The sequence below is a fragment of the Puma concolor genome, chromosome E1 (genome assembly GCF_028749965.1).
Source record: "Puma concolor isolate L17-30 chromosome E1, mPumCon1.1.hap2, whole genome shotgun sequence".
Lineage (NCBI taxonomy): Eukaryota > Metazoa > Chordata > Mammalia > Carnivora > Felidae > Puma > Puma concolor.
Window position 1 is genome coordinate 13,811,077 of NC_141680.1, and position 18,773 is coordinate 13,829,849.

The 18,773-nt window shown below is 53.7% G+C and overlaps 1 protein-coding gene across 4 annotated transcripts in view; it reads left to right on the forward strand.

The window, feature by feature from the left end:
- The window catches only part of ATP2A3 (ATPase sarcoplasmic/endoplasmic reticulum Ca2+ transporting 3), a 34,303-nt gene extending 15,592 nt beyond the window's left edge, over positions 1–18,711 (forward strand). For 2 of the 4 annotated variants that reach the window (XM_025915762.2, XM_086686267.1), the window contains exons 9-21: positions 1,053–1,141; positions 1,317–1,419; positions 2,684–2,815; positions 3,209–3,334; positions 4,526–4,744; positions 4,860–5,195; positions 6,982–7,202; positions 8,122–8,324; positions 8,915–9,000; positions 12,878–13,011; positions 13,432–13,549; positions 14,055–14,172; positions 17,214–18,711. In XM_025915762.2, the coding sequence (XP_025771547.1) occupies positions 1,053–1,141; positions 1,317–1,419; positions 2,684–2,815; positions 3,209–3,334; positions 4,526–4,744; positions 4,860–5,195; positions 6,982–7,202; positions 8,122–8,324; positions 8,915–9,000; positions 12,878–13,011; positions 13,432–13,549; positions 14,055–14,172; positions 17,214–17,233 (1,905 nt within the window). In that variant the 3' untranslated portion in view covers positions 17,234–18,711. Of the gene's footprint in view, positions 1–1,052; positions 1,142–1,316; positions 1,420–2,683; positions 2,816–3,208; positions 3,335–4,525; positions 4,745–4,859; positions 5,196–6,981; positions 7,203–8,121; positions 8,325–8,914; positions 9,001–12,877; positions 13,012–13,431; positions 13,550–14,054; positions 14,173–17,213 lie in introns of those variants that run through there. The other 2 variants (XM_025915770.2, XM_086686269.1) reach the window with 2 other exon arrangements.
- The last annotated feature ends 62 nt before the right edge of the window (positions 18,712–18,773 follow it).

The following is an 18,773-nucleotide window of genomic DNA, read 5'->3' on the forward strand; positions in this document are numbered from 1 at the left end:
TGAGACTCCATGGGGCAGAGGGGTGGGTGGGGTAATGGTGCAGGTTGTGGGTTTCCCACCCCTCTCAGATTCTCCCATCCCCCTTCTCTCACCTCTGCTCCATAATCTGCCCACTGGGAAACTCAGGCTCTGTATCCGAGAACTTGAAGCCCGTCAGAGGTTGTCACAGGGGAAGGGGCACCAGCAAGCTTTATATCCTGAGGCCCCTGACCTTTAAAATCTCTAGTAGGACTTCATTTGAACAGAGGGTTCCTTAACTGAAATAAAGATTTGAAAAACACACTATGGGGAAGTTGTAGAGGCCGTGCATGCTGGACAGGGGGCTGAGAAACGACTTCTCAAGAGTTATGCTGGCTGGAGGGCTGCCCCCTAGGAGCAGGGAGGAGAGCTCAAAGGAAGGGGCATTTAGTGAGCACCTCCTGGGTGCTGAGCTGGCCATTGGCTTGGGAATGTAAGGCAAAGCAGTTTCCAGAAAGCAAGAGCTCTCCCTGGCAGAGCTGGCTGGCAGACAAGAAAATGGGCTGCCCTGGGAGGGGTGAACCCCCTGTCCCTGAAGTGCACAGGTAGGGGCTGGGTGACCCGGCAGGCCTAAGAGCACACTCTCTGGGAACACCTTTGGGCAGGAGGGTCTCTGCCTCAGAGCAGGCTGTGGGTTTGCTCCCTTGGAGACCAGGAACTCCTCCTTTCAAAGGGAAGAGAGGGGCAGCTCTAGTGTGACCCCACTCTCTTCTCATGTTACCGGTGGAGAAACTAATGCTCAGGTTCTCAGCCAGGAATCGCATAACAAAATGGGCAAGGACCCAGGCTTTCTGCCGCTCCTTCCAGAACATTGAAGAACCAGCCATAAACCCGTCAGGGGTCCAGAGCAGAGGCCCTGCCTCAGCCTGAACCCTACCCTTAACACTGTATCTCTCAGACCTTGGCAAGAGGGAAGGCCAGTGGCTTTTCTGGGGGCCCAGAGAATCCCACCCTGTTATCAGGCTTTATTCAGACCCGTTGCCCAAGGAGGAGAGAGGTGAGGGCTTGCCTGAGCATGCTTCTACGCTCCCCAGATGTTCGTGGTAGCCGAAGCTGAAGCAAGCTCCTGCCGTTTGCACGAGTTCACCATCTCCGGCACCACTTACGCCCCGGAGGGCGAAGTGTGAGTGCTGGGCGAGGGAGAGCGGGTGGGCGTGGTTTCCTGGTGAGCTGGGCTACACCGGACAGACGGCTCCGAGAGTCGTCAGTGGGCGAGGCTTCCTGGGGGCGGGATCAAGAAGCTGTGCGCCTCCCAGGGGCCGGGCCAAATGCCCCGGTACTGAGACCCAGCCCCACAGGAGGCAGGCGGAGCAGCTCGTGCGCTGTGGGCAGTTCGATGGGCTGGTGGAGCTGGCGACAATCTGTGCCCTGTGCAACGACTCAGCGCTGGACTACAATGAGGTGGGCCCCAGCTCCCTTTCGTGACCTCCCTAGTATCCAGGTGCCCAGGACAGACGCTTCTCTGAGTCTCAGAACTCCCAGGATTGGTAGTCCCTTACCCTTTGGAGTACCACACCCCAGGGGCACTGCCACCCCTGCACAATCCCCCACTGCCATTCCTTCCTCAGACTGGCTTTAGAACCAGTGCCCTAAGTGCCTTAGGGCTCTTGGACTGTGGGGGACTGTAATGTAAGGGACTGTAGTGCCAGGGTGCCTAGAGGAAGAAATAAGGGGAGCAGGGCTAGGGAGGGTGTTTAAAGTAGAAGGCACAGCCCGAAAAAGGCCCATAGGTCATAACAGCCTGATGTGATGTAGGCATTGAATGCCCTTGACTGCAGCTGGAGCAGTAGAATGGAACATGCAGGAAGACACTCCTACCTGAGGGAAGGACTTGACCACACCAAGTCAGGTCCCATAACAAGCTGAGGACAATAGTGAGCCACCAAAGGGTTTTGAGCAGGAGAGTGATAATGGTCAGATCTGCATTTACGAAAGATCAGGCTTCTATGTGAAGGATGGAACAGGTAGGGCAAGACTGGATTCAGGAAGTCCTGTGTGGTCCTCCAGGTTGGAGAGTTGCTGGCTGGGGCTTCAGGGAAAGGGGAGAAGGCATAGGTTGGAGAGAGAATTAGGAACGAAACTCCTGGGACTTGGTGACTGGTTAGGTGAAAGAGTCGGAGGATAGCTCCTGGTTGGTGTCCGGGCTGGGACTGTCACTGGAATGGCAAATACAGGGGGAAGGGGAGGTGGCCTGAGGGTCAGTAAGGAACCAAGTCCAACAGGCAGCTTGGAGTTCAGGGGAAAGGTCACTGCCAGGCTGGGCACTGGAAGTCAAGCACATGAAAGGTGGGGGGAGCAGGGAGCGTAGGAGGCCTCAGGGAGAGAAGATGGGAGGGGAGAAGCAGGGACCGGACAGCAGGGTTTAGAAAGAGGAATCTGGGGAAGGAGGCTGGGAAGGAGCATGCGGAGCATGAGGTAGACGGCCGGGAGAACACATGTTCTCTGATGTCAGGGAAGGGCCAGAAGGGAAGGGAAGCATCAGTGTCGGATGCTACCCAGACCTCATGTCAGCTGGGCTGGGAAGGGTCCAGAGGCCTGATGCAAAGGAGGTTTAAGGTAACTGGCCAAGGGAGCTCTAGGGGTCAGGGAGTGAGTGGGAGGTGAGGCTTGGGGGTCCACTGGAGGCTTTCCTGCTCTTCACGCCCTGTACTCTGGGCCCCACCAGGCTAAGGGCGTATATGAGAAGGTGGGAGAGGCCACGGAGACAGCCCTGACTTGCCTGGTGGAGAAAATGAACGTGTTTGACACCAACCTCCAGGCTCTGTCCCGAGTGGAACGAGCCAGTGCCTGCAATGCGGTGAGTAGAGTGAGAGCTCTGGCCACAGGCCTCATAGCGGGGGCTTCTGGGCATCTAGAGAAGGGAGAGAGGAAGGCGAAATCTTGGGAGGCTTCTGGGAGGAGGAGGGACGTCAGACGCTAGTAAGACTTGGCTAGGAAGAAAAGACAGGAAAAGACTGAGTGTGGGCGAGGATTCAGAGTTGGGAAGTACACAGCATGGTCAGGAAGTGGCAACCTTTTGGCATTTCTCAGGCTGGAGAGGGAGATGGGGGCTTCCAATGCCAGGCTCAGAGGAGGATAGGCACCATCCCACAGGGAGCGGGAGGCTCTTCGTAGGATCGGGCAGCTGGAAAGAAAGCAGTGAGACTTGCTGGCTCTGCCTCTCACATCCTGACCCTCCTGGGCCCCGTAGGTCATCAAGCAGCTGATGCGGAAGGAGTTTACTTTGGAGTTCTCCCGGGACCGGAAGTCCATGTCAGTGTACTGCACGCCCACTCGCCCTGGCCTGGCAGCCCAGGGCAGCAAGATGTTTGTGAAGGTGGGGCCTGCCTAACTGGCCTAGGGCCGCTGCCCATGTGGAGTCCCTGGGAGATCCGATCTCCAGTGTTCTAAAGAGCCAGTGACTGCAGCTGTGGGAGACCAAGGGAGCTGTGAGGCCCACGGTCAAAGCAGCGGATCCAGAACGAGGGTGGTCAGCCTGCCGTGGGGCACTGGGAGCAGGATCTGGTCTTGGTGGAGATAAAGCCGGGGCTAGGCACCAAGGCCTGCCCCTCACCATGGTCCCAGCCCTGGGCTGAGAGGCACTGCCTCACCACATGACCTTGGGGTCACCTTTGCTCTTCCATGGGCCTCAGTCTCCCCATCCAAATGGCAGGATCAAGCTGGAAGGTCTCGGAAGCCTTTCACCTCTGATGAGGGGCATTGAGGTAGTTGGTGCCCATCTTTGGTGCTTCATGTTTTGGCAACTGAGTCCTAGAGAGGGAAGTCTCCCATCCAGACTTCTGCCCATAGCACTGTTACTGTCACTGCTTTTCAACCTGAAGTAGGAATCACAGCCCTAACTTCATGCTGAAGTGGAAGTTTTAACTTCTTTTGAAATGAAAAGGCTTCTGTATTGGGATCTCAGGCTACTTTGAAAACTTAGCCACTTTGAAAACTCTCCTCTCTTTTGGGGAGAGGGAGAAGGCATGACGAAGGGCTCAGAAGCTATTCCCAGGCCCGGGGTGAGACCCAAGGTGAGACCCCAAGGCTACTGAGGAGCCTGTCACTCCGTCACATTTTCCCAGGGCCACACCCACCACCCCTCAGCATGGCTGTGTCTCTGGTCCCCAGGCAGGGCTCAGTCTGCTTCCCGTTGCTGAACCCCCCTACAGAATTGGGATCCTGGTAGCACCAGGTTGGCAGGGAAACAGGGCATGTAGGAGGACTGCCAATCCTATTCCCACCCCCTGCCCCAGATGCTGTAGCAGACCTTCTCAGCTCTGGATTGGTGGGGGGAGGGGGCCTCCCCACGGGCAGCCACTACCCCCCATTCCTTTTGGGTTTTTCCCAGTGGGGCCCCCTTGGTTTCCACTCTGAGCTTCCAGAGAATGGATTCTGGTCCATGCCTTGCTGTGTGTCCCCTTGGATGCCCTTTTCCCATTTCTGGGCCTCAACTTCCTCTGTTGGGCAAGAGGGAAAGGAGGGGTCCTAACTGACAGAGTTACCTCTCCCCTCCCCCGTGACGCAGGGGGCTCCTGAGAGCGTGATCGAGCGCTGCAGCTCAGTCCGAGTGGGAAGCCGCACAGTACCCCTGAACGCCACCTCCAGGGAGCAGATCCTCGCCAAGATCCGGGATTGGGGCTCCGGCTCAGACACACTGCGTTGCCTGGCACTGGCCACTCGGGATGCACCCCCAAGGAAGGAGGACATGCAGCTGGATGACTGCGGCAAATTTGCGCAGTACGAGGTGCGTGCCAGGGCAGGGCCCAGGGTTGGGAGCCACGTGTCTCCCTGCCAGGGCCGGGCAGGTAGCAGCTTGAGCGTGGGCCCAGGCCCCACTTGCATCTGCGCCCTCCCTACAGATGGACCTGACTTTTGTGGGCTGCGTGGGCATGCTGGACCCTCCAAGGCCCGAGGTGGCTGCTTGCATCGCACGCTGCCACCAGGCCGGCATCCGTGTGGTCATGATCACAGGGGACAACAAAGGCACAGCTGTGGCCATCTGCCGCCGGCTTGGCATCTTCAAGGACACAGAGGATGTGGTGGGCAAGGCCTACACGGGCCGCGAATTCGATGACCTCAGCCCTGAGCAGCAACGCCAGGCCTGCCGCACAGCGTGCTGCTTCGCCCGTGTGGAACCTGCACACAAGTCCCGAATTGTAGAGAACCTACAGTCCTTCAATGAGATCACCGCCATGGTGAGGCCACAAGATGGGAGCCTAGTGGAGGTGGTGAGGAGTTGGGAGGGGGAGGAGGGTCACTGACCGTAGAGCTTGGAAAGAGCAACCCGTACAACATCTGCCCCTGCTTCATTCTTATTTTTTCGGCATTTTATTACAAAAAGTCTCAAGCACAAAAAGAAATTAAAATAGTTTTTCAGTAAACATCTATAATATCCACAATCTACATTCTACAAGTAACGTTCTGTTATATTTGCTTTGCACATACCTATCCATCTATCCATCCTTAATCCAGCTTTTCTTAAGTAAATTTCAAAGTAAATTGCAGGCATCAGTACACTTCACCCTCACATAATTTAGAATGCATACTCTATCTAGAGAGCAGCATTTCTTTGTGGTTCTATTTTTTTTCCTTTTTGAGGTAAAACTAACATGCAATGAAATGCACAAGTCTTAAGCATAGCATTCACTTGACATGTTTTGATAAATGCAGACACACCTTTGGGTGTCATCCAAACTCTTATCAAGATAAGGAATATTACCATGGAGACATGAAGTTCCCTCATGCAGCTTCCCCATCAGGACCCTCTCCCACGACAGGCCATTTTTCCACCATAGATTGTCTGTCCTAGATTTTCACATGAATGGAATCATGTAGTATGTATTCTTGTGTGTGGCTTCTTTGTTCTGAAATTTATCCACGTGGCTTTGGGTATCAGTAGATGATTGCTTTTTTTTTTTTTTTTTTTTTTTTTAAGCATTGAGTAGCGTTCCACTGTGAGTCAGTTTACTTATCTATTCACCTTTCAATGGACATTTTGTTTGGGCCCAGTTTTTGTTTTGTCTCATTCTTGATTACTAACCTATTCATCAACACTCAGCTGACTCTTGAACCCAGTCTCACCCCTGACCTGGCCTCTGTTGACCTCCAGCCCCCAGTTCTTTACTTTAATGCTGACCTGTGATCCAGTCTTGACCTTGATACTGAGCTGGGCACCAATCTTGACTTGACCATAATTATAATCTGGTTCTTGACTTTATTTTGACCTTCATATTGACTTGGTCCCTGACCTTGAACTTGACCATCTTAATCTGATTTTTACTTTGGGTCAGCCCTAAATGGGCTGCAGTCTTGACCTGCACCCTCACCTGATCCTTGACATTGACCTTGACCTCCAACCCAATACTTTTTGTAGACCTCAACTTTATGTGGCCTCTAATCTTCACCTTGACTGCAATTCCAACCTTGTCTGTGACATCACTCCTGATGTGGGCCGTAACCTTGATTTGACCTTTGACTTTGACTTGACCTTTGCCTTAGTCTAGTTTTTAATTTTGAGTCTGAGTCCAGTGTTGACCCTGACCTTCACCTTGGCTCCAGCCTTTACCTTAACTATAACACCCACCTGATCCTTTGCCTGGGCCACAACCTTGACCTCATCCCTGACTTAACCTTAACTTTGCCCTTAACCTCAGCTTTGTATTTTATACCACATCCAACCTGAATTTCGTCTCTATCCTCATCAGTGACCCACTGTCATCCCCAACTCCACCCTCACCATCTTCTCTGACCTTAGAATTGACCTTCTCTTCAAATTTGTCCTTGTCTGCAATGCTTGGCTTCCCCCTCAGCCTCATACCCCAGCCCAATCTCTGAGCTCATTCTCAACCTCACCATTTGTTTTGTTCAGCTGTCTGCTTCCTTGGGGACGTCCCCTGAGCTTAGGGATAGGCTTAGTTGAGAGGAGTCAAGGAGGTAGAAGAGAAGTTTCTCAGGCATGGTCCTACCTACCTTGGCCCCTAGACTGGAGACGGGGTGAATGATGCCCCGGCTCTGAAGAAAGCAGAGATTGGCATTGCCATGGGCTCCGGCACAGCTGTGGCCAAGTCGGCAGCTGAGATGGTGCTGTCAGATGACAACTTTGCCTCAATTGTGGCTGCAGTGGAGGAGGGCCGGGCCATCTACAACAACATGAAGCAATTCATCCGCTACCTCATCTCCTCCAATGTCGGCGAGGTTGTCTGGTAAGGCCCTGCATTTCCTGTTCCCAGCCCTCTGGACCAGCTCTAGGTCACTAAGGGAAATGCCTGTTCCTCAGATGGGGCTGTAGGGATAGAGGAACACATGCCCTGCCCTGGAGACGGCGTTCTAGGACCTCATCTCAAGGAGGGCAGGGCCTTGTCATTCTTCCAGAGGCCTTGGTGCATCCCGGCCCCCAAGGAGATACCTAAAAAGTCCCTGTCATCCCTCTAGCCATAATCCCCACATTCACAGTTGCCAAGATGGGAGAACTAGCGCTGCTCTGGGGCAGTAACATGTTCACGTGTGTGTGTGAGTGTGTGCACACAGGTGTGTGCAAACATGGCGTGTGTACCCGAATGAAAGGTGTGGGTAGCCATGTGCATGTGTGCTCTTGTGCATCTTGAGGCATAAGCAGAAGCACGGAGGGTTTGTGCCAGCATCTAATTTGTACACATTTAGGTTCACGTGTGAGAGATGCCTGTGGGGGATGGTGAGCACATGTTTGCTTGGACACATGTGACTTCTGTCACCTCTGCTTGTCCGGGCAAGCATGTAGGTGTTTGCTTGTGTTTGTGCGATTGTATGGCCTGTGCTGTATTTACTTCTGTCTGTGAACAAATTGTATGTGCTCAGGCATGCATTGTCCACACGTGTACATGCCCTAGAGAGGAGTTCTGGCCTAAACAGGAGAGGCCTAAAGAGCAGAATCATCCAGCCTCCAGAGCTGAGATTAGGAGGCACGAGTGGTCCAGTGTGAAGCAGAGCCATGTATATGCAAGTCTCACTTGTGCACACACATAAGAACTAGAAAAGTGAGGGGGGGCTCCTGTGAAGACAGTAGGTGAGCTTCCCAGTCTAGAGTGTGAGGAGGAGCTGGGCTCTCCAGTTGCTGGGCCCTAGAGCCTCTGACCCTGGTTCCAGCATCTTCCTCACGGCAATTCTGGGCCTGCCGGAAGCCCTGATCCCTGTGCAGCTGCTCTGGGTGAACCTGGTGACGGATGGCTTACCTGCCACAGCCCTGGGTTTCAACCCACCAGACCTGGACATCATGGAGAAGCTGCCCCGGAACCCTCGTGAGGCCCTCATCAGCGGCTGGCTCTTTTTTCGATATCTGGCTATTGGAGGTGAGTGGGGCCCCAGCCCTCAGTGGGGTTTCAGGAGCTTCCTGAGAGCTTCTATCAGGGATCCTTGCAAACTGCAGACAGTATGACTCAGCCTGGCATAGGCCAAAGGAAGCTGTGTGGGCTCATCTAATGGAAAATACTGGAGCATTCCTCAGGCATGGCTGGATCCAGGCCTCAGTATCACTGGCCTATTTTGGCTCTGCCTCAGCTCCATTCTCGGACAGGTGCTCCTTGAGATGGAAAGATGGCTGCTGCAGCTGTAGCCCTCATGTTTACTCTCTTACAACCCCCAATTCAGCAGAAGAGAGAGTGTCCGTCAGTAATATGATCAAAGTCTCAGGCCTGTTCTTGGCCCACATTGGGCCACCTGCTTATCTCCTAGCCAGTCACCGCGGCCAGGGATGTGGCAGATGTTGATTGCCAATCAGGGCCCACCACTGTCACTAAGGGTAGGTGCTATAAACCACATGGCTCAGAGAGGGAGAGGGCGGTTGCCTGACAGAAACTCAGGGCATTTTTAGGAAGGGGAAATGGATGCCAGAAAACCACAGCTATCCACTATAGCCAGCTTCCTCCTGCCCTCCTTGCAGTGTACGTAGGCCTGGCCACGGTGGCTGCCGCCACCTGGTGGTTCCTATATGATGCCGAGGGACCTCACGTCACCTTCTACCAGCTGGTAAGCAAGGATGGCCAGGGACTCTGTTGGGGTTATTTCTGAGGTAGAACTCACTGCCCAAGTTGTTGGAGCTCCAGGGGAAAGGGATCTGGAACTCCACGGTTGGCCAATGGCTGTCCCTCCCTACCCCCATACACTTACATAGACATCCACCATCTAAGGAGCCAAGCTCAGAAGCCACTGGAAACCTAGAGATAGCAGCCCAGCCCCAGAGCCAGAGAAGTGGTTACTGCTTCTCCCAGTCATTTGGTTAGGGGGCTGCCAAGGGGCATAAATGCCCAGAAGTATCTTGCCTTCATCAGGGAACCCCCAAAACATTGAGGGTTCAGAGATATGTAGAACTTCAGGTGGAGGGTCAATAAGGAGATTAAGGGGGGCACCTGGGTGGCTCAGTTGGTTAAGTGTCCGACTTTGGCTCAGGTCATGATCTCACGGTTCGTGAGTTCAGGCCCTGCGTTGGGCTCTGTGCTAACAGCTCAGAGATTGGAGCCTGCTTTGGATTCTATGTCTCCCCCTTCACTGCCCCTCCCCCCCTCACGCGCTCTCTCTGTCTCTCTCTCTCTCTCTCTCTTCAGAAATAAATATACATTAAATTTTTTTTAAATAAGGAGATTAAGAATGGAGGGAAGAATCTGCCAGGCTCTCCCTCCCCACCCCACCCCTATAACAACATGCTTCTCAAGAAAGGGATCCACTGACCTCTCGAAGTCACCTAGCTGGTACATGCCCACCACAGGGCTGGCTTAGCTCAGCACAGCTCTGAACTGAGCAAGCAAGGAGACCCCTCAGCTCTGTCTGTCAATCTGACCCTCTGTCTGGGCATCTCCTTTGCTTGAAAGAACCTTTGCACTGAATCTGGCAATGTCAGTTTTGGAATTCTCATGTAAAGCTGAGAGCTGCAGGGATTTGGGATCTTTTTCCTCTGAGAGTGTTTGTCTTCATTACCTTCTTGTAGATAGAAGAGCTCAAAAGAGGGACCTGACTCATTGCCCCATCCTGCCTGGGGAGGCTCTGTGATGATTTCAGGCATTCTCGCAGTGTTCGTATCTAGGTACAGTCAGCTCAGGGACGCTTTTCTTGTACCCACCAGCCCTGAAGCTCATGGGCTCTCCTTTCTTGCAGCAGTGCAGAGCATAGGCCCATGCCCTCATCCCAAAGGCTCGTGCCCCCGAGCCCTTGGCAGAAGGCTCGGGCCAGCCTCAGGCACCTCTGCTCATTTAGCTCCTGTGGGAGCAGCAAGATGCAGAGCAAGGGCGTGCTCACCATCCCGCTGCTGCCTTCTTCCAGCATTGTCTCAATTAACCTCCTTCATCTATAGATCTCAAATCTCCCAGGATCCCCCTCTCCCCCGCCACTGCGCTGTCTCAATGTTTCTTCTGAGCCCAGTCCCAAAATTCCAGCTGGATACCTCCCCTGGGATGTCCCACAGGCCCATTGTATTCACTAAGTCCAAGATCAGATCTATCACCTTTCCCCAGATAATCCCTTTCCTTCATCCCCATCTCAGTTCTACTGCCTCCCTGGTCACCCATGCCAGCCAGACAGCTGGGGGTCGTGGTAGACACATACACCACGCCCACCACGAATTAGTCACCAGTCCCCTTGGTGCCAACTTCCCAACTGTCCTCAGGTCATTCCATTTCTCATTTATCCGTCTGGTTAAGAAATGGCTATTAAGCACCAACTGTATGCTAGGCACAAATTAGTAGTGACCAAGCAGGCAAAGTCTCTGGGAAGAGCTGGGAAGAGCATGGCAGTGGGCGTTCACATTTTAAGGTGAGAAGTGCTGCAGCAGAGAATGCAGGTGTCTCTGAGACTTGGAGGTGGTCAAAGGTTAGACCTAAGGTAGAACTTTCAGCTTCAGATGCTGGAATTTCAGCAGAACTGACTAGAGCCCTCTCCCCCTCCCCCGCCTGCTTGGTTCCTGAAGAAAGCTGTCAAAAATGCAGCGGTGACTAAGAGCACAGAGTATGGAGCCTGGATCCAGGCTGCCCGGGGTTCAAACCCTAGTGCCACCACACACCAGCTGTGTAACTCTGGACAGGCTACTTAACCTCTCCGTATTAGTTTCCTTATCTACAAAATGGATAATAATAGAACTGCCTCAGCCTCATAAGGCTATCAGGAGGATTAACTGAGTCAATGCTTGTAAAGTGCTTAGACCAACATCTGGCACATAGTAAGAGCTACGTACAGATGAACTAAGTTAATGAAACACAGAGGAGGCCTTGCAGCATAAGGTAAATAGGAAATAGCCAGAGAGGCAAAGGGAAGGAATAGGCAGAACAGTGGCTTCACCCAAAGAAACAGGCCCCCACCACCACAAGGCTCATGATGAAACTAGGAGACTGAAGTTTCAGCCCGATGTACCTTCTAATCAATTCAGGAGGCCACTCTATGACCCATGACCTGGGGCATAATGTATGCATGTGGCAGAGGCACACCAGTAAAACCCAGAAGGTTTAAACTGGACAGTGTATTTATCTATTGAAACCTCTTAGTGTGATCCTTTTTGTATTTTTTCCCTCTGCACATGCATAAGGATCTAGACGTGCACATGCCTGAGTGGGAGGTGTGTATACGGCATTTGTATGTACATGTGTACACAGGCCATTGAGATCTGGAAAGGCGGGGGGGTGGGGGGGTGCTGACCACAGTGACACAGCAGGCAGGGGCATTTGGTCTTCTTGCTCTATGATCAGTGCCAAATAAAAACATGCATTTGTCCCAAATACTGGAGCTCGATTTGGGGAGAAAATCCCACTGCTGGCTTAAATGAGATAAGAACCTCCATCTCTTTGTTAAAATAAGAAATCTGACCAAGCCTTAGTCTTTTGTAATTTTTTATCCTGCGTGAGGGAGAAAAGGAAAGTGCTAGCGGCCCCTTCTGGCTGAAAGTCACCTTACCCATATTTATGCAGTGTGGGAAAACAGGGATGTATTTACTGGACAGGAGCTCAGACAGCCGGTCATTTTACAGGCTTCTCTTTGAGGGTTATTTTTACAGCATGTGATTCCAGTTTCTAAACCTTTAGCTTAAAAGATCTCTGTGTTCAGAGGAGAGTCCAGAGAACAAATTTATATTATTAGAGAACAGAGCTGTTTAACAGTTATGAACATTCACACTCATCCCAGTAATGCAAAAGAGAACAAGCCAGAAGTTCTCATACATGGCCTCAGCTCAGCATCTTATCACAGAAGAATCTGTGAGCAAAGTTTATGAACAGGAAGAAAACTCTCCCCCGGGGACTGCAAGGGCAAGAGCCACTTCCCTTATCAAGCCCCGAGAGCTTCTTCTTAATTATGAAGAAGCTGTGTAGTAAGCCTGCACCTAGCAATTCATTAATCCATGTTGTAAGCAAAAGGCAAGTGTGGTAGAGCTCAATTTCAGTGGCAGAATTGGAGGGAAGTATGAGTGGAATCTTATTTAATGGTGATTGGGAGTACATGCAGCCTTTGTCTACCCACCAGAGGTGAATTCTATTCGAACAATTTGGCTGATTGGTTTTCATATGCATTTATTTATTCTGTGGTCTCAGGTAATCACCACCCTCAGTCCTGCATCCCCAGTATTCAGGGCTCCCCCAAGCACCTTCAGGGTAATGCCTGCATCCTCCCTCTGATCCCAGGGCCCTCTGCTGTCCTCCCCATCCTAATGCTAGCTTCTCCTTTCTCTGGAACAGTGTAGTCCCTCTGACCCCATCCTGGGTAGGCACCCCTCCTTGGGCCCACCCCATGGCAGCACCCTGCCCACTGGTTGTATTATGTCCTCAGATATAGGCTGAGGACGGAGTGAGGCTTCCCTCTTCCCCCACACTGGCCCCTCCCTGACCACTGTTCTCCCCAACCCCACCCCACCCCACCTTGGTGCCCTCAGAGGAACTTCCTGAAGTGCTCCGAGGACAACCCACTCTTTGCTGACATTGACTGCGAGGTCTTCGAGTCACGCTTCCCCACAACCATGGCCTTGTCTGTGCTGGTGACCATTGAAATGTGCAATGCCCTCAACAGGTGGGCTGGGCTGAGGGGCCCGGAGTGGGTTGAGGGATGGGGGGTGAGGCCTAAGTGTGGGGGCTGAGGATCAGAGGGGTCCAGAAGAGGGTTTTGAGGATGAGTGGGGCCAGAATTGAGATCTAGGGAACAATGAGGGCCAAGATTGGGGTCTAAAGAAACGGAGGGGCCAGGATTGGGTCTGAGGGACAGAGAAAGGAGGTTCAAGCTCTAAGGACAGGCTGCTGGGGGGCTGAGCAGACAACTGTGACACATCCCTCCCAGCTGCACTGGCCTCCCAGAAGCACTCCAGCCTACAGGCCCAATTAGGGAAATTCTGAGGCTCAGGCCACTCCCTGCACCTCCACGTGGGTGGATGGGTGCCCACCGCAGGGCCTGCTCCCATCCTGGCCCAAGATGAGTATCCTGTACCATTGGCAGCGTCTCGGAGAACCAGTCGCTGCTGCGGATGCCACCCTGGCTGAACCCTTGGCTGCTGGCAGCTGTGGCCATGTCCATGGCCCTGCACTTCCTCATCCTGCTGGTGCCACCCCTGCCCGTGAGTTTCTGCCTGACTCCAAATCCCTTCTGCAACAGGGTCCAAACCTTCCTTTAACATTTCTGGCCCTGGGTTGGCCACTGGGCCTCTGTGGACCCTTTTGCTATGGAAAGCCTGGAGGACTGGGAGTGGGGAGATCTGAAGGTGCTTGGTGCACACAGCCTGTGCTTCAGGAGCCCTCAGACTTGGGGAACAGAAGAGGTGGAGACCGGACTTCTTGTTCTGGGGAATTGCCCAAGGCTAGGGCAGGAGGAAACACTATGCTCTTCCCCAGGACAGAATGCCTCCCACTTCTCAACAGGACCAACAGGATTTGGTCCTTGGCTAAGGGCAGGGGAGGGCACTTCTGGCAGGGGAAACAGAGTGGACAAAGATCTGGAGGTGGGACCTCAAGGAGCATCTTGGAGTTGCTCATGTCGGGTCCATTGCAGCCCAGGTGTATGAAGCAGGTGGATCACGGGGACATGAGAAGTCCTTCCCTTAACCAAACCTCCCCACTCCCCAGCTTATTTTCCAGGTGACCCCACTGAGTGGGCGCCAGTGGGTAGTGGTGCTCCAGATATCTCTGCCTGTCATCCTGCTTGATGAGGCCCTCAAGTACCTGTCCCGGAACCACGTGGATGGTGAGTAGGAAGCCCCAGGCCCTCCCCACCCTGCTTGCCTCTAGCCTGTTTCCCTGCCCACTTCCCTGCCTGCCTCTGCTCCCAGGCGGCAACGGGCTGGTGCCAGCTTCAGCCTCCCTGTCTATACAGAGAAAGAAGTATTCTTGGATCACCAAGTAGAGGACAAGAAGGGGCTCTGCTCTGGTGGCTATGACTCATGATACCTGCAGGGTCTTGTGCTACAAGGGCACAGCCAGCAGGATCACTACTCAGGGCCATGCTGCCTCCCTCTCCTCACTTGCCATCCACCCTGCATGGCCAGGCCCAGTGTGCCCTTCTCTGGGCCTTGGCCTCTGACTTCTCTGAACCCAGCCTGTCTTAATGCAGATATTCTCAGGGCAGTCTCCCAGGCATGGAGTGAGCAGCCACTGACCACCTCCAGGATCCCAGACCACACTGGATTGGCCTCTTTGGTGTTACCTTGTAGGAGGGTGGACGAGGGCGTTCTCTGTTTCTAAGCTCACTGCTCTGGGTCTGCCTTGATCCAGTAATAGAGGAAGAATGGCAGGGTCAGCATTGGAGGCAGTGTTTAGAGGAGGGGGCTGGGGCATGGCATCCATCTGCCAGCTTCTGCTGGTGGAGGAGCCTGAGAGAGTAGGTGATTCTAACCTCCCAAGGACAAGGGAGGCACCATCTTCTCACTCCAGAGCTGCCTAGAAATGGAAGAAGGCAGGGATGAGAAACTCCCTGTTCCTGGGAGTTTGAGCCAAGGCAGTAGCCCCGTGGCCAGATTGCTAGGGAGGGTCTGGATTAGTCCCAGCCATAGCCCAAGGCCTGCACTGGAGCGGCTGGGTCCTTGAGGGTCATCTCAGGCAGGAATGTGTCACGGCCCCAGGGGAGGGAGCCTGGAGTTGGGGGGAGGGCTATAAATAGATCACGTGCTTGTCATTCCATAGGGGCCAAGGCGATCAATCGGCTTCTGTCTCACACTGGCCAACCCTCCTAGATGCTGTAAACATTTTATCTTATTAAAGAGGCTAAAACAAGTTGGCCTTCTTTCTCTGGAGAAGCTGGCCCACCACAGGTCTGTCCATAGTGTGACCAGACCATTTAGAGGTGGAAGTAGGTGCTCAGCCAAAGCAAGGCCTTGTTGGGACCCACGAGTGAGGTAGCGGGAGCCAGACAAGGCATTTTGCCCCCAGTACGGTTCTTTCTGACCCACCCACCGTGGACACTCCTAGGGAGCTGAAGAAGGAGAAATAGGACTGTCACCTAAAACTCCACCCTTGGGGGCCCAGGGCTTCTCCATTTCTGGCTGAAGCACAGAGGTGACCTACCAGGAATTCTGCTGGCCGGCCTTGATCACGCTAACTCACCTGGGAAGTCAGGCCTCATTGGCAGCTCGGGCAGTTTCTCTGTCTTCCCTGAGAGCCTTCCCTAGCAGCCATATCTGCTAAGGAGTTCAGCACATTTTCTTGAGAAAACTTAGAAGTGAGAAAATTTCTCAGCCAATGGGGAAAAGCCTATGTTCGGCACTGGCTGGCACATGGTAGAAGCTTCCTGGCCTGAGAGGAGGGAAGGCACCTAACAGGACAGGGCAGCTTGGAAGGGCTAGGCAAGAAGCAATCCCTGCTGGCTAAGGGTTGCAGGTGGTTTCCAGAAGAGACAAGATCTAAGCAGAGGTTCAAACGGGGAGGATGGAACTTGGGGGTGAAAGGGCTGGGCTAGCATGGCTTGGCGTCTCTAGTGGGGCTGGGGCTCAGAGTGCAGGGTAGAGAAGTGAGGCTACAGTGTGGAAAGGGCCTCGAATGCCAAGGTAAGGACCCTGGGCATTATCCTCATGGCAGTGTGAGCCACAGAAGGGTAGAAGCATGGAAGGGACTGGGGTAACCATGGAGGACAGATGGGAGGGTCAAAGCAGGGAGGCTGATGAGCTGTGTTGAGCTGGTCTAGGGGGAGACACTGAGTGCCAGCCCAGGGCGAACTGGTCCTGGGCAACACCTCCACCTCCACCATTAACCTGAGATGTTGACTATGGTTCTGGTGAGGCTTGGCTTGAAAGGGCGGTACCCTGCTGTAGGGAGTGGCTATGGGGCCCACGGGAAAGACTCAGGCTGGGCACCTGCAGCCACATCTGAGAGGTGGCCTGGTGTGTGCCTGCCACAAGTCCAGACAGCTCTGCCCTGTGTGGCTGCAGAGTCCCTTGGGCCTTCTGAAGCCGGATGGGGCGGGGGTGAGAGAGGGGACCCTGTTACATTCCCAGCAAGCCTGGTGGCCTTTTAGGGAAGTTTTACTGAGGCCTGATACTTATAAGCTTCCCTATGATTTATGAGGGATGTGTCCTGGGGAGAATTGCAGATGCCGGGTCATCCGTAGGGGGTAGGCGAGGGGGGGTGGTCCTCTTGCCCCATCTCTTGGCCATACCTAGGTGTGACTGAGCAGCTGTCAGGCAGAAGCCAAAGGGCCAGACCGAGGGGAAGGGAGGCCTAGAGGAGCTGATCTGGGAGAGTCCAGAATGCGAGGGGGGCTTGCACTTTATTCTGAAGGCAATGGAGAGCCATCAAAGGGGATGACAGGCTGGATTTGTAATGTGATGCCAGGGGCAGGAGGGTGATGGTGAGGTAAGATGGGGGCTAAGAGCAGGGCTGAGAGGACTTGAGGCATGGGGCAGCAGGAGGAAGAGAACTCGAGAGACGTCGGTGGTAAACTCAGCAAGCCTGAGTCTATGGGATGAACAAAGAGTTAATGCCACCAGTTTCTGGATGTCGTCATGCTAGGTATGGTTCCCCAAACTGAAAACTGAGAGGAAAATATGCCCTGGAGGTGTTGATAGAACATGTAGAGTGAAGGAGGCCCAGGGGGCATCAGGGAAATGTGCCCGGGCAGCAGCTGGATATGTGGAGCTGCATCAGAAGACTCAGTGGAACTGGGTCCCCTGACTGATACCGTGGGAGAATGCAGCTGTCCCGAGAGAAATGGAGGGTGGGAGGGGCCAGACAGAACCAGTCTGGCTGTGTACCGTCACACATACATCTCAGCATACTCTTGGGTCTTTCTTCCAGAAGAAAAGGACAAGAAGTGAGTGCTGGGAACAGAGTGGAGTCTCCAGTGCGTACCTCAGCCTGATGATGCCCAAGCGTTCACTCCTACTCCCCACACTGCCGTCACGCTCACCGCTTGCTCACTGGGCCCTGCCGAGGGTCTCTGTCCTTGCTTCCATATGCATGGGGGCTGTGCAACTCATGCCTCTGGGACTCTCCTGGGAAGTTCACCCCTGACGTTCCGGCTCCAGAGCAGCAGCCTAGGAGGGGCCTGCCCAGAAGCCAGAGCTGGAAGCATATCCAGACATGCAGAGGCCTCTACCCCCAAATCTATGAGCACATTCTGGAGCAGGCACCCCCTTGCTTGGAGGCTGGGCATTTTACTTGGTCACTGGTGCTTCTGTACTGATGGAGGACTCCTGGAGTTCCTGCTAGCTCTGACCTCTCACTTAGTGCCTGGTCTGGGGCCTGGTCAGCGGGACGGGGGGCGGTGAAGGGGAGGACATCTGGGCCCAGCTGTGCACAGTGAGGGCAGACAACCCCCCTCCACTCTGCTCTTTTCCCACAAAGTTGGCACGTGAGGGTTTGAGCCTCTTACTGTTTATATGTGCAGGGGGTTGAAGGGTCAGTGGGAGGGAGATGGTAGTAGTGGGGGGGGGGAGGGGGTTGCTGGGTAAGGATCCCCTTCCCAAGAGACAGCTGGCTTGGCTGCCTCAGTTCTGGACACTCCCAGACTGCGATTTCCCTGTCCTAAGCAAATGAGACATGCCAAGTCTCGTTGCTGTCCAGTCTGCCAAGCAGAGGCTGGATTTGCCCTCCATGTCCCTGGTGCCTAAGACCCCAGACATCCTTGGGTACCTGATCACTGTGCCCTCTCAGCTCAACCCTGTGTGCACCATCCCACAGTCTGCATGGCTGGGTGATTCTGAGTCTTCTAGACTCTTGGCCTCACTCTTCACCTCCAACCCCACATATCCGTGAGCTGAAAGGATGTCACTAAGAATGGCTAGTTACCCAACAGCACTTACTCTCCCTCCCTCATTGCTGGAAGAATGTGTGTCCATTGTGGATCATGTTGGATGATGGGAAAAGAGCGTTTGATGGACATAAATGTTCTTTTAATTCGGCTCTTGCCCCTCTGGCGAAAATTAGGCATGGAAGAAAACAGTGGGTCAATGTACATCCTCACCCCTCCTGGAGAGTACACCAAGTGATTCTTTTATGTGTAAATCAAGACTCACATCCCTGTCCTGGTCCCCAGAATCAAAAAGCCCCCTTAGCCTGCCTTGCAGACAAATGGGCTCCAGGCTCTGTGGCCTCTTACCACACCTTTCTTCCCTCCCCTCTCTCAGTCAGGCGGGGCTCCCCTGGGCACTAGCCCACAGAGATTCTCTGCTTCTGTCCTGCTGAAGGGAAGGGAGATCTTGAGGTGGGGGATGGTTGGAGGGCCCTGAACCCACCTGTTGACGTGAAGTTGGTAGAGAAATAAAGGTTGAGTGCCGGGGGCAATGGAGGGTCATCACCATCTGTTTTCCTAACGAGTGGCTCCACCATCTGCCCATGTGTCTACCTGAGCTGTCA